Source organism: Pteropus vampyrus, unplaced genomic scaffold, assembly GCF_000151845.1.
Source record: "Pteropus vampyrus isolate Shadow unplaced genomic scaffold, Pvam_2.0 Scaffold165, whole genome shotgun sequence".
In the NCBI taxonomy this organism is placed as follows: Eukaryota; Metazoa; Chordata; class Mammalia; order Chiroptera; family Pteropodidae; genus Pteropus; species Pteropus vampyrus.
The window spans coordinates 3,086,518-3,107,514 of NW_011888946.1; the positions used below are offsets into that span (position 1 = coordinate 3,086,518).

Here is a 20,997-nt window from a genome sequence, read left to right on the forward strand (position 1 = left end):
TAGGTTGGAAATAATTTTCCTTAAGATATTTGAAGGCATTTCTCTATTGTCTTTTAGCTTCCAGCATTGCTGTGGAGAGGTCTGAAACCATTCTGATTCTTAACCTGCTTGTGGATCTTTTCAATGTCGTGTTGTTTTAAAATTTTATGATAATGTGCCTTGTTGTGAGACCACTGTAATGAATTTTGCAAAACCCTCAGTAGTCCCTGAGAATCTGGGAATCCTTTATCCTTCAGCTGTGGGAAATTTGGTTAAAATTATTTCTTTAATGATTTTTTCCACTCCATTTTCACTATTTGTTTTATCTGGGATTCCTTTTATTCAGTTATAGAGCTACTCCGATTGATTATCTGATTTTTTAATCTTTTTCCTTCTCTTTCCCAGCTCTATTCTTTTTGCTCAATTTTATGATAGAGTTCCTCAATTTTTATCTTTTAACTCTTCAATTCTTTTAATTTCTGCTCCTATGTGTTTAATTCCTTAAAGCTCTTTATATTCTCCAAATGTTCCTTTTTCTATATCATCCTATTCTAATTATGTTTAAAATACCTTTCCTTTTGTCTGAGGATACGAATGATAGTTTTTTAGACATGTTCTTCTTTCTGCATAATCTCTCTTTCCTTTGGATTCTGTTTTTTGTTTGTTTCAGCCTCTTTTATGTATGATTTCCTCAAATGTTGGATGATCTTTGGTTCTCTGCTCATATTTGAGTATTATAAAAGAGAAGCTGATTAGAAGTCCTGTACCCACAAAGAGGCTTGCTGAATGTGATCCTCACTGTAAAGTAAATCTGACTAAGCAATTGTATTTGTTCCTAGGTCTGCTGTAAGGAAGTACCATAAACTGAGTGGCTTACAACGACAGATATTAATTGTCTCACTGTTCTAGAGGCTAGAAGTAACTAATGAAGATGTAGACAGGCCCACACGCCCTCTGAAACCTGTTGAGAATCCTGTCTTGCCTATTTCTAGCTTCTGGTGGTTGCCAGAAATCCTGTTCTTTCTTACCTTTCAGCTGCAGCACTTCGGTTTCTGCCTCTGTTGTCACATGGTGTTCTCCTCACGTGTGTTTCTATGTCTGCATCTCTTTTCATCTTTTAAGGACACCAGTCTTATTGGATTAAAAGCTCACCATATCCCAGTAAGAATTCATCTTAAGTAATTACATCTTTGCCCTATTTCCAAATGAGGTCACATTCTGAGGTACCGGAGGTTAGAACTTTTTATTAATCTACTCTTGCAGCTATAACAAAATACCATGTACTGAGTAGCTTAAACAGCTCAGATTTATTTTCTCACAGTTTTGTAAGCTGAAACTCTAAGATTAAGCTGCCCTCATGGTTAGTTTTTGGTGAGGTCTGTTTCTGGATGTAGATGGCCACCTTCTCTCTGTGTAATTACATGGCCTTTCTCTAGGCATTTGTGGAGAGAGAGATCTCTGGTGTCTCTTTCTCTTCTTAAAAGGACATCATTCTGTGGAATTAGGGCCCCACCCTTCGGACCTCACTTAATTTTAATTATCTCTTTAAAGGCCCTATCTCCAAATATAGTCACCTTGGGAGTTAGGACTTCAACATATGAATTAGAGGCTGGGAGGTGCAGGGATACATAATTCAGTCAGTCTATAATAGACTTTCACATGTCTTTCTGGAGAATACAGTTCAATCTATAACAACCATTTCAAATAAGACCTTATTTTATCTTTAACATTGGTTTTTAAAATATGTTCACATTTGTATTCATGTGGGACATAGGTTTAAATGGTAATATATGTTATCATTTTTCAGTGCTTGACAATCATTTAAATTTTTAATGTTAGTTGACATACAGTGAATACACGTGTACCTTGTCTTGATTTATGGTTGTTTATAAATGAGGTTTTGATAAATAAAATCACAATTTTCACTTGAGACAGTTCATTATCCTTTAATGAAATAAATCTACTTATATTTACGTAAAGTAGGTAATGAGTATTCTTTGTAAACTTAATTTTTGATGTGTCGGTTTATTTTACATATAATACATATCAGCTGAAATAATTGATACTGTTATTTTCAAATCACTTTTATGTTTTCTGAACACAATTTCTTCATAATCATCTCAGGATCATTACAGTGGATCCACTTTAAAAAACTAGTGTTAAGTTCGACTTAAGTTGTATAACTGGGGGGTTTTAAATGAATGCCTTCTAAAATTTTAGAAGATGAATTAGAGTAACCTTTATGAAGTAAATTGAAAGCAGTCCCATGATTTTCATGCTAAGATGTAGCTAGCCACCTGCAGCTGTCCTATCTGTTTCTAGCTTCCAATGCAAGTGCTTTGGAAAACATGCACAAAGGAAAAAAAAATTCTCATGGTAACATGTAAACCTAAGAGGCTAAGTCAGGCTTTTGCTAATATCTAGGAAGAATTTTACCAACTGTAGTGCCAATGGAAATAGATTTTTCAAAACAGGGACAGAAATCGTTGTTTCCATTAAAGGAAATGTTGTTAAGTAATAAATTGGAGGAAGGCCTAGCCACCTCCACCCTGATCCCCAGTGATGGAACAGCTTAAAACCATAAAAACTACAGCAACTGCCACCACCCTCCCTGCAGGGAGAACTGTGTTCAGAGGCATCCAGTGTTCTGCCTCTCCCTTATCTGTTCAGAAACCATAAGCTCACTGCTTTGAAGAAACCCCCCAATAAGTTCCAAAAAGGAAAAATAATAATTGAATACAAGAAAAAATAAAAAGTGCAGTACTAGACAAATTAAAAATAAAAGTGACAGTAATACATATTACAGTTTATGTTCTTGAATATAATAGCCATATAAGCCTTCGTTTTGAAAAAGGAAGGAAAAAAAATGAAACATTCAACTCACAAAGCAAGAAAAACATCAGAATTGAAGGAATCTGTAAAGGATGGATGGATAAAGCAATAAAAAAGCAGAAATAAAAATGTAAAGAAACTGAGAATTATAATATCTAAGCGTTGTTCCCTTGAATAAGTCTAATTAGATAAAAACACTTGAAATAGCTAAGATAGGAAGAAGAGTAGAAAAAGGATGGACAAATTAGAAACAAAGGGTTTAAGCAAGCAATACTAAAGTGACAGAAAATATTAAAGTGCCTAAAAAATTTTATTTAAAAATAGAATATTTTCTAATAATGTAAGATATGCCAGATTTTTCCTTGAATTCAGCTAAATGTTACATTATTTATGCAGACAAATTTCCCCTTTTACACAATGCCAGGATCAACCTTTGGAATGTTCAGATATATACATCATCTTTCCATTATGTAATTTTAGAAATAAAGTGCTTTACCAACTACAGCTGTAATAATCAGATTGTCAGCCAGATTGCCATCACACTGCGAAAGGGCCTCCTAAAAATATAAAAGCTAGAGCTGTTCCTGAAGATTTTAGCTAAGTAAGAATAATAAAATCTTTCCCTAAAACCTCATGTAATTTTAAAAGCTCATGAGCGAGATATTTCTTCAGAAATGTAATAATATTGGTGAAGTTCTTTTTAGATGCTATAAAAAATTTAAAATGAATTACATAAATACATAAAATTTGGTCTATTGGATTTCAGAATAAATACAAATTAAAAAAAAAAAAACATAGATCCAAGCTCTGCTGGCAAAATTTTTAAAAATCTTCAAAAGGATTTAAAAAGTCACAGAAATAGATTGAGTAGTTTTATTTTAAAATAATTAACTTGTTTCCAACAAACATCTTTTAAATGAAGATCTAACACTTCAGTTTTATGATGTTATGTCCTTAAGAAGATTGACAAAATAAATTATTGAAGCCAACTGGAAAAGTTTTTGCCATTAACATAGTGTTTAAATATAATTTCAGCTTTATGATCAACGTTCTAACCTTCTCTCTGTAGGAGGCAGATTTAGATTTACTTTTAGGGAGGAGAATCTAAGGACATCTTCTCTTTGGAAAGGGAGAGAGTCCATCGAATGGTCAGTGTCCAAATAATTGGGCTCTGGAGCGGGTGGAAAACAGAGACATTCCTCATGGAACTTCGGGATAAAAGAGCCTTAGCTTGCTTTTCCCTGGGTCATTTGCTCAAAGCTTTTGTCTGTTTGATAGCCATGAACAGTGCCTCTGAGAAGTGGGCTAAAGGCCCATCTCCTTCTATTGCTTGAGCTTTTTGGTTTTGTTTTGTTTTGTTTTGTTTTGTTTTGTTTTGTTTTAATGATGATGGGCCTAAACAATGTTATGAAAATAAGGGTGTATTTTAACTTTTTACATTGAACAAAATTATCACACAAAACTGAGTTCATTATCTTTTCTCTAAACCCAAAACTCTTACATTCTTTTCATGAATGATACCACCTTCCCCTAGGTCAGGGAACCTCAACCCGGGGGCCACAGACCAGTACCTTCTGTGGCCTGTTAGGAACCGGGCTGCATAGCAGAAGGTAAGCGGCAGGCAAGCAAGTGAAGCTTTATATGTATTTGCACACGCTCCCTAGTGCTCACATTACCGCCTCAGCTCCACCTCAGATCATCAGGCATTAGCTAGCTTCTCACAGGAGTACCGGTCCCTGGTGCCAAAAAGGTTGGGGACTGCTGCTCTTGGTGATATTGTCAGAACATACACAAAGCCGCCTCCTACTGCAATGCACTTCAAACTTTAAGGAACATAGGAAGATCTTGTTAAAATTCACATTCTGATTTAGTAAGATCAGAGGTAAGATCTCTAGTAAGATCTGAGATCTTGTTAAAATTCACATTCTGATTTAGTAAGTCTGGCCTAGGCTTGAGTTGGTAAAATTCTGCTTTTCCTACAGGCTCCCTGGTGGTGCCAGTGCTGCTGGTCTATAGGCCACAGTCGAAGTACCAAGAATTTTGTGCATGTTCTCAACTGTGGTTACACATAAAAAACACTCATGAAACTTGCCTTTTAAACACCTAGCTGCCTTCTCTGTACATTGTGATTATGAGGACTAGGAATCTATATAATCTTTTTTTAATACCCAAGTAATTCTAGTTGAAACAGCCAAGTCGAAAATCATTGATTAAGAGCTATCTTATGTTATTGTGAAAAGGGAATAATTACTACATTGTGCTTTTTTAAAAATAAGTTTATGTATGCAGATGGGCACTGAATAACTGTTTCAGAAACATCTGTATGTAAATGGACTGATTAACAACTTGGAATATGGTATAGAAAAATAATATTTTAACAGAATTAACCATATGCTATAATTGAGGGGTAAGCATACTGAGTTTGACTTTATCCGAATTTTCATATTGTAAGGCTGGCTATACATAGAATTTTTACATCAGTGAAGGATCCCTTTAGAATCATCCACTTCTCTTTCCGCACCTTTCACCGGCCTTTCTCGAGTTTTGTTCCTCTCTCTGTTCTCCGCAAGGGCCTTCACACGGTCCTACACCCAGGCACTCGGCCGGCCCTTCCTTACCCCACGTATCCTGTGCTCTATCACTTGCCTCTCTCTCCACTCACCCAAATGTGAAGGTCGGTTCTGTATGTGAGGTTGATTGCACATGCTTTTGAAGGATAGTAATTTGATAACACAGGCTCATTTTCAGTCATGACAGAGATTGATTCTTCCTGGAGTTTTTTTTCTTACCAGTCTTTGCTTCTCGGGAAGACTGTGTTTCCCATGTGGTATAAAGGCTGGTTCTTACTCTCTGAATGATTTTTACATGTTTAAAGTATGCTGTAGAGCCTGTAATATGAAGCTACAACTTGTACATAGAGAATGGTATCTTACCTAATGAATGAAGTTTTTCATTTACTATGAAATTTTTGACTATGTTAGTCACAATCTTGCCAGTCACCTGGAGGAAGGAGCATATCTTTTAGTGGGTAGGTTAGTTCACCTGTGGAAATAGCAAGATGGAATTGACTTGTGAAAATAGATAAGGAACAGGAGGACCTAGGTACCTAAAAAGTGGTGCCAGCCCTTGGAAATGCCTCAAGTAGGAAATGTAATGGGCCAAGAGTTTGGGAACACTAAAGGGAAAAAGAAGGTAGGTCGGTAATTTAGCATAGAAACTTAAATGACCAATAGAATGACCATTTAGCCCAGTTTCCTTCTCTCTGTCTAGATAGGCTCTTTACCATGCTAAAATTTGGAGTTCTATGTGGTGTAATTAAAAGAGAACTGTCTCTTATAAATATTTATTATCCCAATTAAATCAATAGGACTTTAGACAATATAAAAAGCGAAGTAAATTCTCAGCCAGTGTGGACAGAGAGAGTTATTTTAGCCTGATGGGTCATTCCTTCCTAAATTCTCCTGGGAACAGTTCCCATAAGCAGTTTATGCTTTTTATGTTATCTTCTCAACACTCCCTTTAAATTATCATCTAATTTTTAAACATTTTTGCACTTTTCTCTTCTCTGAAGGCCACTGAATGAGATATACTGGGCTTCTGTGATTTAAGAGCACTGGGACAGACCAAGGCAATATTATGACAGATGTATCCATTGCTAGTTACAATCTCCCCCCATTTTAATGCCAGATACAGCTGTATAATGTGAAGCTTTTCCCTTTAAACCAACAGGATATTCTGTGAGGTCTTTGGCAGTGATACCTGGAAACTGCAGGTAAACCATGTTGCTGCAAGTTCAGCATCTTCAAATACAACTCCTAAATATCTGAGTCCTGGGGAGCTGAGCTGTAGAAAGTTAAGATGTTCTTTTTTTTTAAGACATTCTTAAATAGGGCAATAAGGGTAGAAGTACCAAAGCTGAAGAAGCCCAAATCAATCCTAATCTAACATATTCATCCCCAACACATGCCCCATCTTTAAAAAACAAAACAAATAAAACTATTTTCAGCCTTGGTCTCTATTCACTTTGAGTTGAACTTCAACTAGCTTATTTTAAAGCCTGCTTCTAAGTTGGCACAGCTCTGGGAAAAGTCCCACAAATGAGCCATCTGGGTTGGATAAAAGGGGGAGTTTTTCTATTTGATTTCTCACATTTTGTTCCTTTTTGTTCTTAATGGGGAAAAAATAATTATGAAGCAACCAAGTTACTACATTATGTTAATGAAACAGGAGAAATCTTTTCAACTCTATATTTTTTCTAAAGAATTCTATATTAGAAGCTCTCTCTCATCTCTGAAACGTGATGTAGAATGAATGTTTGGGGTGAATTGACTTGAGTGAATAACTAATAATGGTTAGAAAATAAAGTTCTGTTTGGGTGGTCTGAAATTCAGCAGTGTTTATTTCTTTTCAGACTCAGCAAAGATTTTTTTTTTCCAGTGAAGCATATTTTAGCATTTTATGCTCTGGATTCACTTAGTGTGGTTATAATTGAAATCATTAGGCGTAGGTAATTTTTCATTTTTTCTTAAAGACCAACATTAATTGCTTTATGATTCAAAGAATATGAAATTAAGAGATGCTGGAAAGTTGTTTAATCTCGATAACTTTGAAACCAACTTTGATAAAATAGACTATTTTGTGTTCTAAACTGCTGTTTGCAGTCCAGAGTTACTTGTTGAAAGCTTACATCAAATGGGACCTTAAAATTAAGAAACGGATAAGTAAAAGTCTTCTTCTGTGCTTGCTTTACCAGGCACAGGGTCCTGAGAATATGATGATGAACAGGACAATTTTGGACCCTATCAGTTGTTACAGTCAAATGGCAGAGGCAGATGTTACACAAACCATTATACAGATATGCTACAAAGGAGAGTACAGTGCACAAAGAGTATATATGAGTTTTGGAAGGGGGTAGGGATAGTTAGGGAAGGCTTTCCTTTAGAAGTACAGAAATTACATTCATACAAAGCAAATGAATAATATATAACAATAAAATATTCATAGTTATATGTTGGATTAAACATTGTGCTGGCAATTGTGCTTTTTGATCTTTTACTAATCCCTCCCATGAAAGCTTCTTGGGGGTAGGAATGCCTTGACATCAGGATTTAGGACGATTTTATGTCAAAGAGCTTTGTTTATAATAGGCCCTAAGTAATATTTATCAAATGAATATATCACATCATGCAAGGATAATTTAATATAGTTATTTAATATATATGATTGTTGATACCATTGCTATTATAATAGCATAAAAAGAATAAGTTATTTAAGAAAAATACTTTTTAACTAACATGCCATTACTGCTATTATCCCTGACTCCTATAAATCTATAGCAGCATACCTCCCACCAAAACATGATATTCTCCTATATGTATGGGGCCTGTGCATTGCTCTCAATTTCTGTGACAGAAATCATGAAGATTATTTTACAGTTGCAGTCTACTTTTTGATCACTTTTTTTGTTTGGGAATCTAAATCAATTTTATAAAAAATTGTCTTAAGAACATATATCATAAAAACTTGTTTTGTTAAAACATCTTAAAAGATCACGAAATGAGGCCAACTTTTCTTTTGGCATGAGGGGTAGGGAAATGCATATCTATTAAATGGAGCATGGCCTTTTGATAGTAAATTTAGCCTATGGGTATATTCATTTTATAGTATTCACTCAGGCTTAAAATATCCTCTAATTCCTTTGAGAGAGTAAAGCTAAGAACACCATCACATGACTGTCTGGGTTTCTGAAATACTAAGACTTTATAAAAGCCTTATGGATTTTGAGTAATAATAAAGCAAGTGCTGCCTTGTTTAATCAAGTTAATTTCATCTATGCACTGTATAAACCAGAATGTAATTTTAGATACTATATTTTACATCACAGATGACTTCATAATTGTCAGAAGAGCTTGCCTAATTATGAGAGTATATTTTCTTTGAAAATAAGTTAATTTTGATATTTAAATGATTTTAAGATTCCATTTGAAGAATCTTTTATGTATATTTTATTTTAAATTAAAACATTCATCACTTTTCTCTAGTCACAAAAAATATACTGGATAAAGTATTCCAAAATTGAAATATGACAACCACTACATTATGACCACTTTCAAAAGAAGCTATTTATTACCAAATAATTAGGAAAAGTGGAAATTACAATCTTGCCTATAAGTTAGCCCAGTTCGTTAATTTTTGTGCATCTGTTTTGTGCCAGGTACTTTTTTCATGTAGTCTTCCCACCGACTTTTATGCACTTTAATCTTTAGATGTCTCAGCCTCCCACTCAATGTGTTTACTTTAAACTTTATGCATATTTCTAAACAAGCTTATAATTTATCTGATTTCTTGGCCTATTGATTACCACTGAAGTCAAATATACTGACAATGCAGATGGTAACTAACACACAGATAGAAGCCACATTTGCCAAGGGGGTCACGATAATATAAAATAGTATTTCTCTGGCTCTGCCCTAATCTACTACATGAGAACATCAATCCTTCCTATCATCCAACATCTTCCCAAATCTTTTTGAGGGTCCCCTGGGGATATCTCAACAAGAATTTCTTAAAATGGTAATCCTCTTCTCCACTTTCACACCATTATGGTAGTATCACCCATCACCACCAACCAAGGCACTGGCTGTGGCCACAGATGGCAGCTATGGCACTATTACCGATGCCTACCTAATTCTTGAACCATTCCTGCCATGGCCTTGATCTTTGAATCTCCACAGAGATTACAGTGTAACCTTTCATATTAGGGTAGGCTAAGCTGCTATAACTATAATATGCAACAAAAATGCAATGGCTGAAGGAATATAGAACTATATTTTTCTCTCACATAACAATCCAGCTTAGGTGTTCATTTCAGCAAGGAATTCTCCTTGTGCAGCTGTTTAAGAAGAGCTGGAGCTCTGCCCACCTTCAACCCATAGCTTCCAAGGTTGCTCTGCTCCATGCCCTCCCAGCCAGCAGAAAGAGGGGAATAGCCTGTGAGGGAGATATACCCGGTTCTCAAAAGCCTCAGCTCATTTTCTGTTGGTGAGAACTGGACATATGACCCCACCTACCTGCAAAAGGGGGCACAACTCTGTTATTATTAATATGCCTTTTTATGGACAGCTAGTTGTCACCTCTGTTTCTCATTTGTTTCATTGTCCTAGACCTTTCATGGCCGCCCCCTATCTCTAACACCCAGAGCAGATAAGGGCATTCTCCGTCACATAATCAGTTCCATCTCTACCATAGTCAGCTCCCTTGCCCATCCACATAAACAACTTCTCTAAACCTTTACTGCTCTTCTCAGATCCACTCATACCCAGCCTTAAAAGATGACCTTCCCTCCTACTGCAGAGTAAAGATGCACTATGACCACTTCAACTCTCCTCCTAACACATCCATTCTTTTCTTTCCTTTTGTCCCAGAGGAAGGTGCATCCTGCTTCTTTCTTTAGCCCACTCTTCTTCCTAATCTTGTCTATTTCATCTGGGATCTGGTTCCATTAAGTACTTCTGCTTTCTGACAATTTGAATCTCATTATCTCCCAGGTCAAATATGCCATCTGTGAGGATGTAAACATGCTTTTGTTTTGCCTCTTGCTACTTTTTATTCCCACCTCTCCTTTTTTTCTCTTTAAACCAGATTTCTTAAAAGACTAGTTTATATTTACTCATCATGTCTTCACCTCCTATCTTCTGTCTAGCCTTTTGCAGTCTCAACAAAAAGGAACACACTAAGCTCTATGTGCAGACCCATAGTCATTCAACAATTCATCAACATATACTTACTGAGTGAACACCTTCTATGCCAGGCACAGAGGATTCAACAGTGCACAAAATAAAAGTCTTTGTCCTCTTGGAGTTTACATGCTAGTAAGGTAAGGCAAGGGAAGAAAGCAAATATTTGTTAGATGTGTCTGTGATACATAATATGTGCCAAAGAGAAAAATAAGTCAGGATAAGGAAGTTAGGAGGATATTGAGATTTTAAACAGAGTGGTCGGGAAAGGCATCTCTCATAATAGTTTGAGCAGAGACCTGAAGCAAGGGAGAAAGCTGTCCACATGGGTAACTGGGAGAAGAGCATTTCAGTCAAGGAAACAGCATGTACTAAGGCCCTGAGGCTGGAGCATATCCACATACACATGGGACAGTAAAAGGGCCAATGGGACTGGAGTAGAACAGGGGAAAAATGAGTGGCAGCAGATGAGGCCAGAGAGGTAGCTGGTGCCAGATCCATAGACCCTTCTAGGCTGTGGTAAGAATTCCGTTGGGGGCCATCAGAGTGATTTGATCAGATAAATGACATGATTTGCTTTCTGTTTTAAGGAAATTCTCTGACTACTATTTGCAGAATAGACCCCAAAATTAGCAGAGTGAGCAGTTAGGACAATATAGGAATAATCCAGACAGGAGATGATGGCCATCTGGTCTAGGGAGGGATCTGAGTAAGTGGTGAGAAATGGTTCCCTTCTGGTTATGTTTTAAAGAGCTAACAGGCTGAATAGTGCCCTCCTACCTTCACACTTTCCAGTGGAGTGTCCCCTCCACGCTCCACATTTCTCTGCCTTGCTTAGGACCCAGGAGGCTGATCTATGCAGACTGTATCAGCTCTGGCTTCTCTCTGGGTTTCGCCCATAGGACTCCTGCAGAAGATGCAAAAGCAGGATGAGCATGGGTCGGATATTGTTCTCCTGGCTTCCTCCTTGCCCCCACAGTTGGCTATGACTGATGCTACAGCCCCCCCTTAAATCCAGAGTTACCCTCTCTGGATTTCAGTAAACCTTTTCTACTCCTCCTTCCTTCACACCTAGGGATAATGCTCAAGGATGCAGTATTGTCCTTTGTTGATTTTACTCAACCTTGCTCACAACCTTATAAATAGTAAGCTTTCCTTGAATCTTTCTGATCTTGACTCATACTGGAACTAGAGCATCTAGTGTAGTGAAAAGAACAGAACTTTTTTTTTTATCAGTTATTTACTTATTTTTCCCCCCAGTAAAATGATAAATCTTTGATGACAGAAGATGTCATGTTTCTGTTACTGTTCTCACTCACTCTGAGCTCCAGTACTGGGGCAGCTGCTCAAGGAGTGCCAGGAACATACAGGGAGGAACTGAGTTGTCGGGCTTCAGGGCAAGGGATGGAGAGACAGCTTTTTCCTGGACAGAAGTGCATTGTTCCTTTGCTGATCCCTCCCCGCTCCCAGCGTGTAGACGCAGGTGCCACCATATCTGAGTTGGCTTCAACCTGAACAACACAGGTCCCTCTACCCAGGGGATTCCCTTTACTCCACCTCTCTCAACTTGTGGGCTCAATCAAGCTTTCTCCAGTGGTTTATTCCTTACAAATGGCCTGTCTTGGCTATTGCTACAGACTTTTCCAAAATCTCAAAGGTTCACAAAACTCAAACCGGCATCTGGCCTTGGTTTCTGATTTGGCTTCTTAAGGAACCTATAAGCCCAGCACGGGTAGCAGCTATTCTTGGTGATGCTTACCAGGTGGCCTCGGAGGTGCATAGGCTGTGGCTAAACTTGGCCTGCAGCTGGACCCCTCACAGGGGCCACTGAGCCCCACAAAACACCTACTACATAAAGCCACTCTACTGAGACCAGAAGACATAGCAACAAAACACCTACTACATAAAGCCACTCTACCGAGACCAGAAGACATAGCAACCCTACCTAATACATAGAACAGACACAGAGAGACAGCCAAAATGAGGAGACAAAGAAGCATGTCCCACATTAAAGAACAGAACAAAGCTCCAGAAAAAGAATTCATTAAAATGGAGGAGACAAGCAATCTACCAGATGCAGAGTTCAAAACACTGGTTGTAAAGAACTTAGGGGAAGAGTAGATGAACTCAGTGAGAATGTTAACAAAGAGATAGAAAACATAAAAATAGAGATGAAAACATAATAGGGAACCAGTCAGAAATGAAGAATACAATATCTGAGATGAAGAGTACATTAAAGGGAATCAACAGAGTGAACGAAATGGAGGATCGAATCAGAGACATAGAAGATGGGGTAACAGAGGACACCCAATCAGAACAGCAACAAGAAAAAAGCAAAAACATGAGGATAGTTTAAGGAGCCTCTGGGGCAACATCAAACATAACATTTGCATCATAGGGGCACCAGAAAGAGAAGAGAGAGAGCAAGGAATTGAAAACCTATTTGAAGAAGTAATGACGGAATACTTCCCTACAACTCCCTACAACTCAAGGAAGTTCAGAAAGTCTCAAACAAGATGAACCCAAAGAGGCTGACATCAAGACAAATCATAATTTAAATGCCAAAAGTTAAATACGAAGAGAGAATCTTAAATGCAATAAGAGAAAAGCAATTAGTTACCTGCAAGGGAGCTCCCATAACACTGTCAGCTGATTTCTCAACAGAAACTTTGCAGACCAGAAGAGCTTGGCACAAAAATCAAAGTCATGAAAACTCAGGACCTGCAACCAAACTTACTCAGCAAAGCTATCATTTAGAATCAAAGGACAGATAAACAGCTTCCTGGACAAGACGAAGCTCCTTTAGAGTTCATCTCCACCAAGCCAGTATTACAGGAAATGCTGGAGGAACTTCTTTAAGAAGAAGAAAAAAAATGTGTATCAAAAAATAATGAGTAAAAAATGGCAATAACTACGTATTTATCAACAAGTACTTCAAGTGAAAAAGAAGTGCTCCAAGCAAAAGATAGAGTGGCTGAATGAATAAGAAAACAAGACCCTTAAATGGGCTGCCTACAAGAGACTCACTTCAGATTAAAAGACACACAGATGGAAAGTAAAGGGATAGAAAAAGATATTTCATGATGGCTCTAGAGGGTTTTGTGCTGAGTGGAGTAAGTCAGATAGAGAAAGAAAAATGCCATATGATTTCATATATATGTGGAATCTAAATAACAAAGTAAACAACAAACAAACTCATAGATACAGAGAACATTTTGAGGGTTACCAGATGGGAGGGGAGTTGGGGAGGTCAGTGATAAAGGGAAAAGGGATCAAGAAGTACAAATTGGTAGTTGCAAAATAGTCATGGAGATACAAAGTACAGCATAAGGAATATAGTCAAAAATATTGTAATAACTATGTATGGTGTCAGAGAAGTACTAGATTTATTGGGGTGATCACTGTGAGTTATAGAAATGTCTAATCTCTATGTTGTACACCTGAAACTAATATTGTATGCTAACTGTAGTTGAAAAATAAAAAAATATTATTAAAAATTTCTTTTAAAAGAAAAAAGGTACAGCTTTCTTATTATGCAATGTTCTTATGAAGATATTCTAAACAACGTTTTGCTAATTTTACCAATTGTGTTTTTTTGGGGGAGAGACACATGCATTTAATTAGCATAGACACCGTAAGACAGTACTATAATTTTTAGAAGAGTCCCACATTATTACATCAGCAGTGTGAATTTAAAAACATGGAACGTTTCATGAATTTGCGTGTCATCCTCGCATAGGGGCCATGCTAATCTTCTGTATTGTTCCAATTTTAATGTATGTGCTGCCGAAGCAAGCACTTGAGGAATTGTTTTTAAACTGGAAAAACTATTTTTCACCTTTGCTGAAAACATACATTTTTACCTATAAAGATGATGCTAGTAACTTTTTTTTTAATAACTTAAAATGTAGATTGTGATTTATATATTAAAGTTACCTGTTAAGTTTCTTTTATTTGCATGACCTTTTAATAGCACTTATTTATGTTATATTTGGCTATAAACATTCATAAGGTCATCAATGTGATTGTTTTCTCACCAATTTTTTGGTTTTAGTATTGCATTTTGTTGATATTTTCTGTTGATCTAAAGAATATTTTATCAACATGTTTTTAATTGTACTTATGATTTGGTGACTTGCCCTCTTTTTTTTAACCTTGACTTCTGTCTGTTTTTCCTTTGGGCAAAACCTTACACAGTAGGCTGAGCAGCCTTGAGGTATAGTTTTAATAAAAACTTTGCTGAGTAATCATTTGGTGTAAAATCCCAATCAAATCCATTAATGGAAGAAAGGAAGTAATATCTTTTCAAGGTTAACTTTCTTTGTGGTTGCTCCTATGAATAACACACACACACAAACACACACACACGCACACACACTCATTGAATTCATTTAACTATGGCCTGGATTCAACTACATTTAGGGAGAACAAAAATTTCTTAAGTTTTAAGAAAGCAGATTGTCAAGGAATTTATTCATTAAAGACAATTTAAAACCATAGAGTTTTGCCGAAAGATTATAGCCAATTCCCCTGGAATTGTTCAGGAATACCCTATAGATTGGATAGTTTGTTGATTTTTTATTTATTTATTTATTTTTTAACGAAAAGAGACATCCTTTTCTTTTTCTTTTCTCCTTTTTTTTTTATTTTTGACATTACCAAATATTTTTGCAACCCAAATAAATGTTTTTCTTTTGCTTTTTTAGAGGTAAGCATTGTATACTTAAAAGCAGTTACTTATTTTGTTAGCTTTAAAATTAATGTGATAATTTCATGTGAAAACTGAATAAGTACTTGACTTTACTGAAGTTGTGGTGCTTTTGAAATCCGTAGCAGCTCTAATCCATTCAGGAACTAGTCTTTCAGGGAGTATTACCAGTACTATCTGTGCAGTCCTTTTACCTTTACTCAACTCTGTTAACATGCAAAGTATGACTCTTTGTGGACTGCAAACAGAACTGTTTGTAGAGTATTATTTATGTTTGTTTTCCATTTGGAAGATCACAACCATAATGGTGAAACTGAAATAATGAAAAATAACAAGCATTGACTTAAATCATTTTATTTTTCTGAAAGTTTCCTAAACTTTTTATGAGAGAGAATTTAAGTTAAGCCTCTACTTTCCCGGGGAAGAGGTGATAATGTTATACTGAAATCCCTGTGCTTAGTATAGGAGGGTTTCAGAGAACTGAAAATATTGGTCTGATGGCAGCCACTTGTTTGAAAAACAGCCTCCTTCAGGCTTCAAGGTAGACTGTGCCTCCTTCAGCCATTTCCCAACTCAGTGACCTTGTGCAACTTACTTATTTAAGCCCTTAATGGAAGTTTTCCATATTGTTATTTTCAAACTCTGCCTCATGGATTGCTAGGTTTTCTTGGAGTCTCCTCAAGAGTCCTGTGTGGGTAGAATGGGAGGACTAACCAAAGCAGTTTCTCCTGTAATTATTTCACAATTTTTTTTTCAGTATAGGGTCATGTAGTTCAAAAAAGCTCAATCACCTCCCAGGTCCTTGTAGCTCTATAAAAGCACATTGTTCTCTTTGCACTCTTTTTTCTTCATTTCTTTTTGGGAGATAACCTTGTGAATATAGTTGAAAAGTAAAAGTTCTAAATCAGTGTTTTTTAAGAAAGGCTAAGTGAATAAACTCATATGAGAGCATTGCTTTTCTTTAAATAAAAAGGCGGGCGGGGGCGGGAAGCAGAAAACACATGTAGGATTTTAGCCCTAGGAGAAAATCCCCATATCGAGGGAAAAACCTTGGGATTGGCAGCAGCAAGGATTCAAGAGAACTCATGAAAAGTGAAAAACTAAAGAGTGCATTTGTTCTGGGTTTGTTTGTTTGTTTTCAACTTGAGATGATAAACTTATAAAGTAGTTTCTTTGTATTTCAGATATAGCGTGTCCTCTTATTTGAGCAATTTTTTTAAGCTTTTAGGATTCTCTATATATTAGAATATATTAGTTTCATTCATATTTCACAATACATTGCTTCAGAAGTTATTCACGGCTATTTTTAATTGATTTGTCCATGTAAATAAAAACTATTAAAGCTACTTATAGTTTCACATTGTCTGTGGAATACCCACGCAAACATCTGTATTAAAACCAAATAGTTCATTTCTTTTTTTTCCTTTTTTCTTTTTTCTTTTTTTTTTTTTTTAGTTAATTAGGTCAATTTTCCAGCTATTTATAGAGACCTAAATATTTTTTTGTTATCTTACTGGCATAAGAACAAAGGACATAGTACTTATTCTTGGACCTCATATTCAGCAATTCCTCAGTTTTTTCTACATGATATAATTGGTTAATAACACCAATTCAATAGACAGCCTGGATTCAAATTCTAACTAAGTGATTTTGATCAAGTCATTTACCTTTCTGTGCCACAGTTTCATTATCTATAGTAGAAGTAATATTTCCTACCTCATAATGTTGTTGGGGGAATAAGTGAATTATTATATGTGATGTCCCTAGCCCATAGTTGGCATGGTTTTGTGTACTGGTTATTATTATGTTACTGATCAGAAAAGCAGAAATTTGAATCCTTAATGAAAATCTAACCTACTTGAGAAATGAGAGAGTCTGTGTACTCAGGTAGGTGGAAAGGGATAAATTTAGGGGGATGAGTTCAAGAACAATTAATCCGGATGTATTCTATGAAGAAGATGGGTACAAAGAGACACCAGAGTCTCAGGGACCAGTCAGGAAGCTCTATTCCAGGCAAGAGGTAAAAATGTCCTGAAATACTGTCTTAGTTCGTTCAGACTACAATAACACAAGTACTGTCTTATACTGTCTTAGTTCGTTCAGACTACAATAACACAAGTACCACAGACCAGCTGGTTAATAAGAATAGAAAATAATTTTTCACAGTTCTGGAGGCTGGAAAGTTCAAGATCAAGGTGCTGGCAGATGTGGTTCTGGTGAGGACCTACTTCCTTGTTCACAGACAGCCATCTTCTGGCTGTGCTCTCATAAGGCTGAGGGGGAGAGAGGGCTCTCTGGAGGCACTTTTAGAAGGTTATTAATCCCAGTCATGAGGGCTTGACCCTCATGACCTAATCACCCCCCAATAGCCCCACCTCCTAATACACATTTGGGATTAGGATTTTAACATGAATTTGGCAGGGGACACAAACATTCAGTCGATTGCAACTACCGTTGTGGTATTGGAGAAGGAAAGGATGTATGAGAGGTGACAGGCTTATATGTAAGGGAAGAGGAAGAAGATGCTAACCTTAGACTTTCAAACTGCATGACTAGCACCATGGATATTACAAATCCAGGATTGTTCTTTGTTTTCTGAACAGTTTCTATATATGGAGATGATAAGGAATACAGAATGTGAAAAACCAACAAAAATTAAACGTGGTCATATCATGTTATACTATATTATTTATTTAATAATTAAATAGCTAATAATCTCCCAAAAGAAGAATAGAGATAATAAGGTCTTTTAAAGAACTTTCCTTCAATTAAGAAAACTATATCTTATTTTTCCACTCTTTCATTCAGATCCCTACATTACATTGTATCAGTCCCAGAGATTTGTTATTCTTTGATTCTTATATCTCAAGACTGTTGATATAGTGATGTGAGGAACTCGAACATAAAACCTGTTGAAAATTAAACCATTGCCTTCTGCATTTGATTCAACATGCTATCTGGAAATATATCTATGATATATATATACAATTACTAAGAGTTACAAATAATTTGTCTATCATTTAATAACTATTTTTGTTATTTCTAGGTTCGATGGATGATGTACTGGATTGTTTTTGCACTCTATACTGTGATTGAAACAGTAGCAGATCAGACAGTCGCTTGGTAAGTTCTAGTATTGAGAAAAGGCCAGACAATGTGGACTTATTATCAGATATCCTGAGTTCTATTCTGCTCTTGCTGTTAACTAAATGAATTTGATCAAGTTACCTAATTATCCAATGTCTCATTTTCTTCATTTGGTTTCCCCATAAGAACATTACTTTCCTTATAGTCCCCCTCAGATAAAGGCAGCTCATTCTTCTCCCCAAGTGCCACTCCCTACCCACCTCACACATGCCTCACTGTATCTTGCAATAAGAGAAACTTGATTATCATCCTTTCTCCACACTGATTACTTCAGGTTATTTTTCTTTATCACTTTCTAAATGACTCCTCTTTTGAAGCCCACAGCCTCTGGTTTTAACACTCACTCTTCATTCAAACTGGATGACATAACCATCCACACAGACACCCACTGACCACCAGCTCCTTGGCTGCTATATTCCAAATAGCTGAGACAAAATTAAAGCATGTTTATATTCTCAAGGATATAACATTTTACCAAGGAGCAAATACTTAATGAGACAACTCGAATCTCCTTGTGCTGTGTATCAGTAGCGCATTTCCATCTAAACTTTGCCATCCACTTGGAGAAGTCCTCCTCTCAAAATCTTTAAACTTCTACTTTATCATTATCTTCAACAGCTCTTGCTGCACAAACTTTCAGCCTAAATAAGTGCAATAGTTCCTCTTCTTTGCTTCTGTGCCGAGGTTACTAAATGAGCTGAAAAAAATCAATCAGAGCTTCATATAGGTATCAAATTGAACTTTACCATTCCTTTTACTTGCTTTTAGTCAGTTGTTATTTCCATTCCCTCCTGCATCTGTCTGTTTCAGACATTTAATGTTCTCTCCTTAAACTGTCTTTTTCTGAATTTGCTATTCTCATCATATTCTCACGGCACATTAGGTCACATTGGATTGCTAGAAAAAAACAGAAGTCATCAGTGTTAAATGTTCTTAACATTCTGCCCTTATTTATGAACTTTTCTGTCCAGTATCTTCATTCATCTTCCTTTCTTTTTCTGTCCCAAAGCTCATTCATTTACTTGTTATCTTTTGTTATAGGGATCTAGGAGAGGGTTTTCTGTTTGTTTGTTTGTTTGTTTATTTTTAAATGGCAAAACACAGATTCCAAACCATGTTAGATCTTAAATTTCAAAGTTCTATTTTTAAAGACCTCTTATTTTTTTCTGATTGCAAATGTAGCATATATTTCTAAAAACTGAACAATGTAGGAAAAGTTTACCACAAACAATGCGGGACCAGAAATTCCTCTGTGATTGCACTGTGGCAGAGACCCTTTGTCGACTATGGTCATTCCTTACTGCCTGATACCCATCTGCTTCTTCACAAGAGTCCAGATTTGTTCAGTTATCATATTATCTTAGTGCTTCTTGGACCACAGGATGCTGATCCCCTTTTGCTGTATTAGTTAATTTTGCTGTGGCAATAAACAACCCTAAAAGCACAATGGGTTAGAAAAACAGACTTATTTCTGTTCATGCTTCATCAGGGCAAATGGTTGGCTACTGTTTTGCTGGCTTTAGCTATCTTAAGTGTGTTTTCTTTTCGGGACCAAGGCCGAAGAAGCTCTTGTTCTCATGGCAGAAAGCAAAAGTTTAAAGCAAGAGGTTGGGAGTGTTGGGGTGAGGGAGTCAAAGGGCACTTAAAGCTTCACCTTGCATGTACATGTCACACTCATATTCTGTTTGTGAAAGCAGGTCACATGCTTAAAACCATAGTCACTTCTTGGAAGTGTACTCAGCCTACAGAGAAGGTCCTGCAAAGTCACATAAAAAAAGACATGGGTATCTAACTCTGATTCTCAGTCTGCCACAGTGGTAATTCCATTCCCCCCTTGCAAGTGAATGATTTAGGTCTGCACAGTGCCACAATTTTGGCCAGTGAGATTGGAGTGTAAGTTTTCTGGGAGTTCTGAGAAAGAGAAGATGTGTGTATGGGGTAATATTGTGCACTTGGAGTTTATGAATGTGTGTCCAGATGCTTGGAGGTATACTGGTACTGCCATGGCAATTGGGCTCTGCAGACAGAGTGGGTGTACCTTACTGCCCTGTTTAAACATTGTAAATGCCCTCTGAATTGTACAGGCAGTTGGCAGCTTCACTATGCTTGCTTAAACAGAAGAATCTTGACTAGATGATATGAATCTGTGGGGATCAGGTTGCTCTTTCATTAATTGATCTATGTAGTTAATGAGATTAATTTGTCGATTCAAACATAATTGTTTCTCTGATCACTCATTTTTACATTAAAACTTAACACAGCGACTGAACTTTAAAGTTTTTTTTGTGATATTATCATTGTCTTTAGTTTATTTTCATCAGTGTTTTTCTGAATTTTTTCTTGTTAGGTTCCCCCTGTACTATGAACTTAAGATTGCTTTTGTCATATGGCTGCTCTCTCCCTATACCAAAGGAGCAAGTTTAATATATAGAAAATTCCTTCATCCACTTCTTTCTTCAAAGGAAAGGGTAAGATATTTAAATTATTTACATAAATCATTTGTTAGAAATGTGTATCATCACATGCTTTGTGCTATAAAATTAGTGAAATGATTATATTATGGTGGAGGAGTCCTATTTTTTGGCTTCTTGATGC

At 36.5% G+C, this 20,997-nt stretch overlaps 1 protein-coding gene and 1 non-coding gene across 2 annotated transcripts in view; one reads left to right on the forward strand and one right to left on the reverse strand.

The window, feature by feature from the left end:
* REEP3 (receptor accessory protein 3) overlaps positions 1 to 20,997 on the forward strand; it is a 52,038-nt gene that overhangs the window by 10,271 nt on the left and 20,770 nt on the right. Inside the window, exons 3-4 of the mRNA XM_023536652.1 lie at positions 18,302 to 18,378; positions 20,750 to 20,870. Coding sequence (XP_023392420.1) covers positions 18,302 to 18,378; positions 20,750 to 20,870 — 198 coding nt within the window. The remainder of the gene's footprint in view (positions 1 to 18,301; positions 18,379 to 20,749; positions 20,871 to 20,997) is intronic.
* On the reverse strand, positions 14,242 to 14,346 carry LOC111745804. The gene has a single exon (XR_002782792.1). It is a non-coding gene; the product is annotated as a U6 spliceosomal RNA (small nuclear RNA).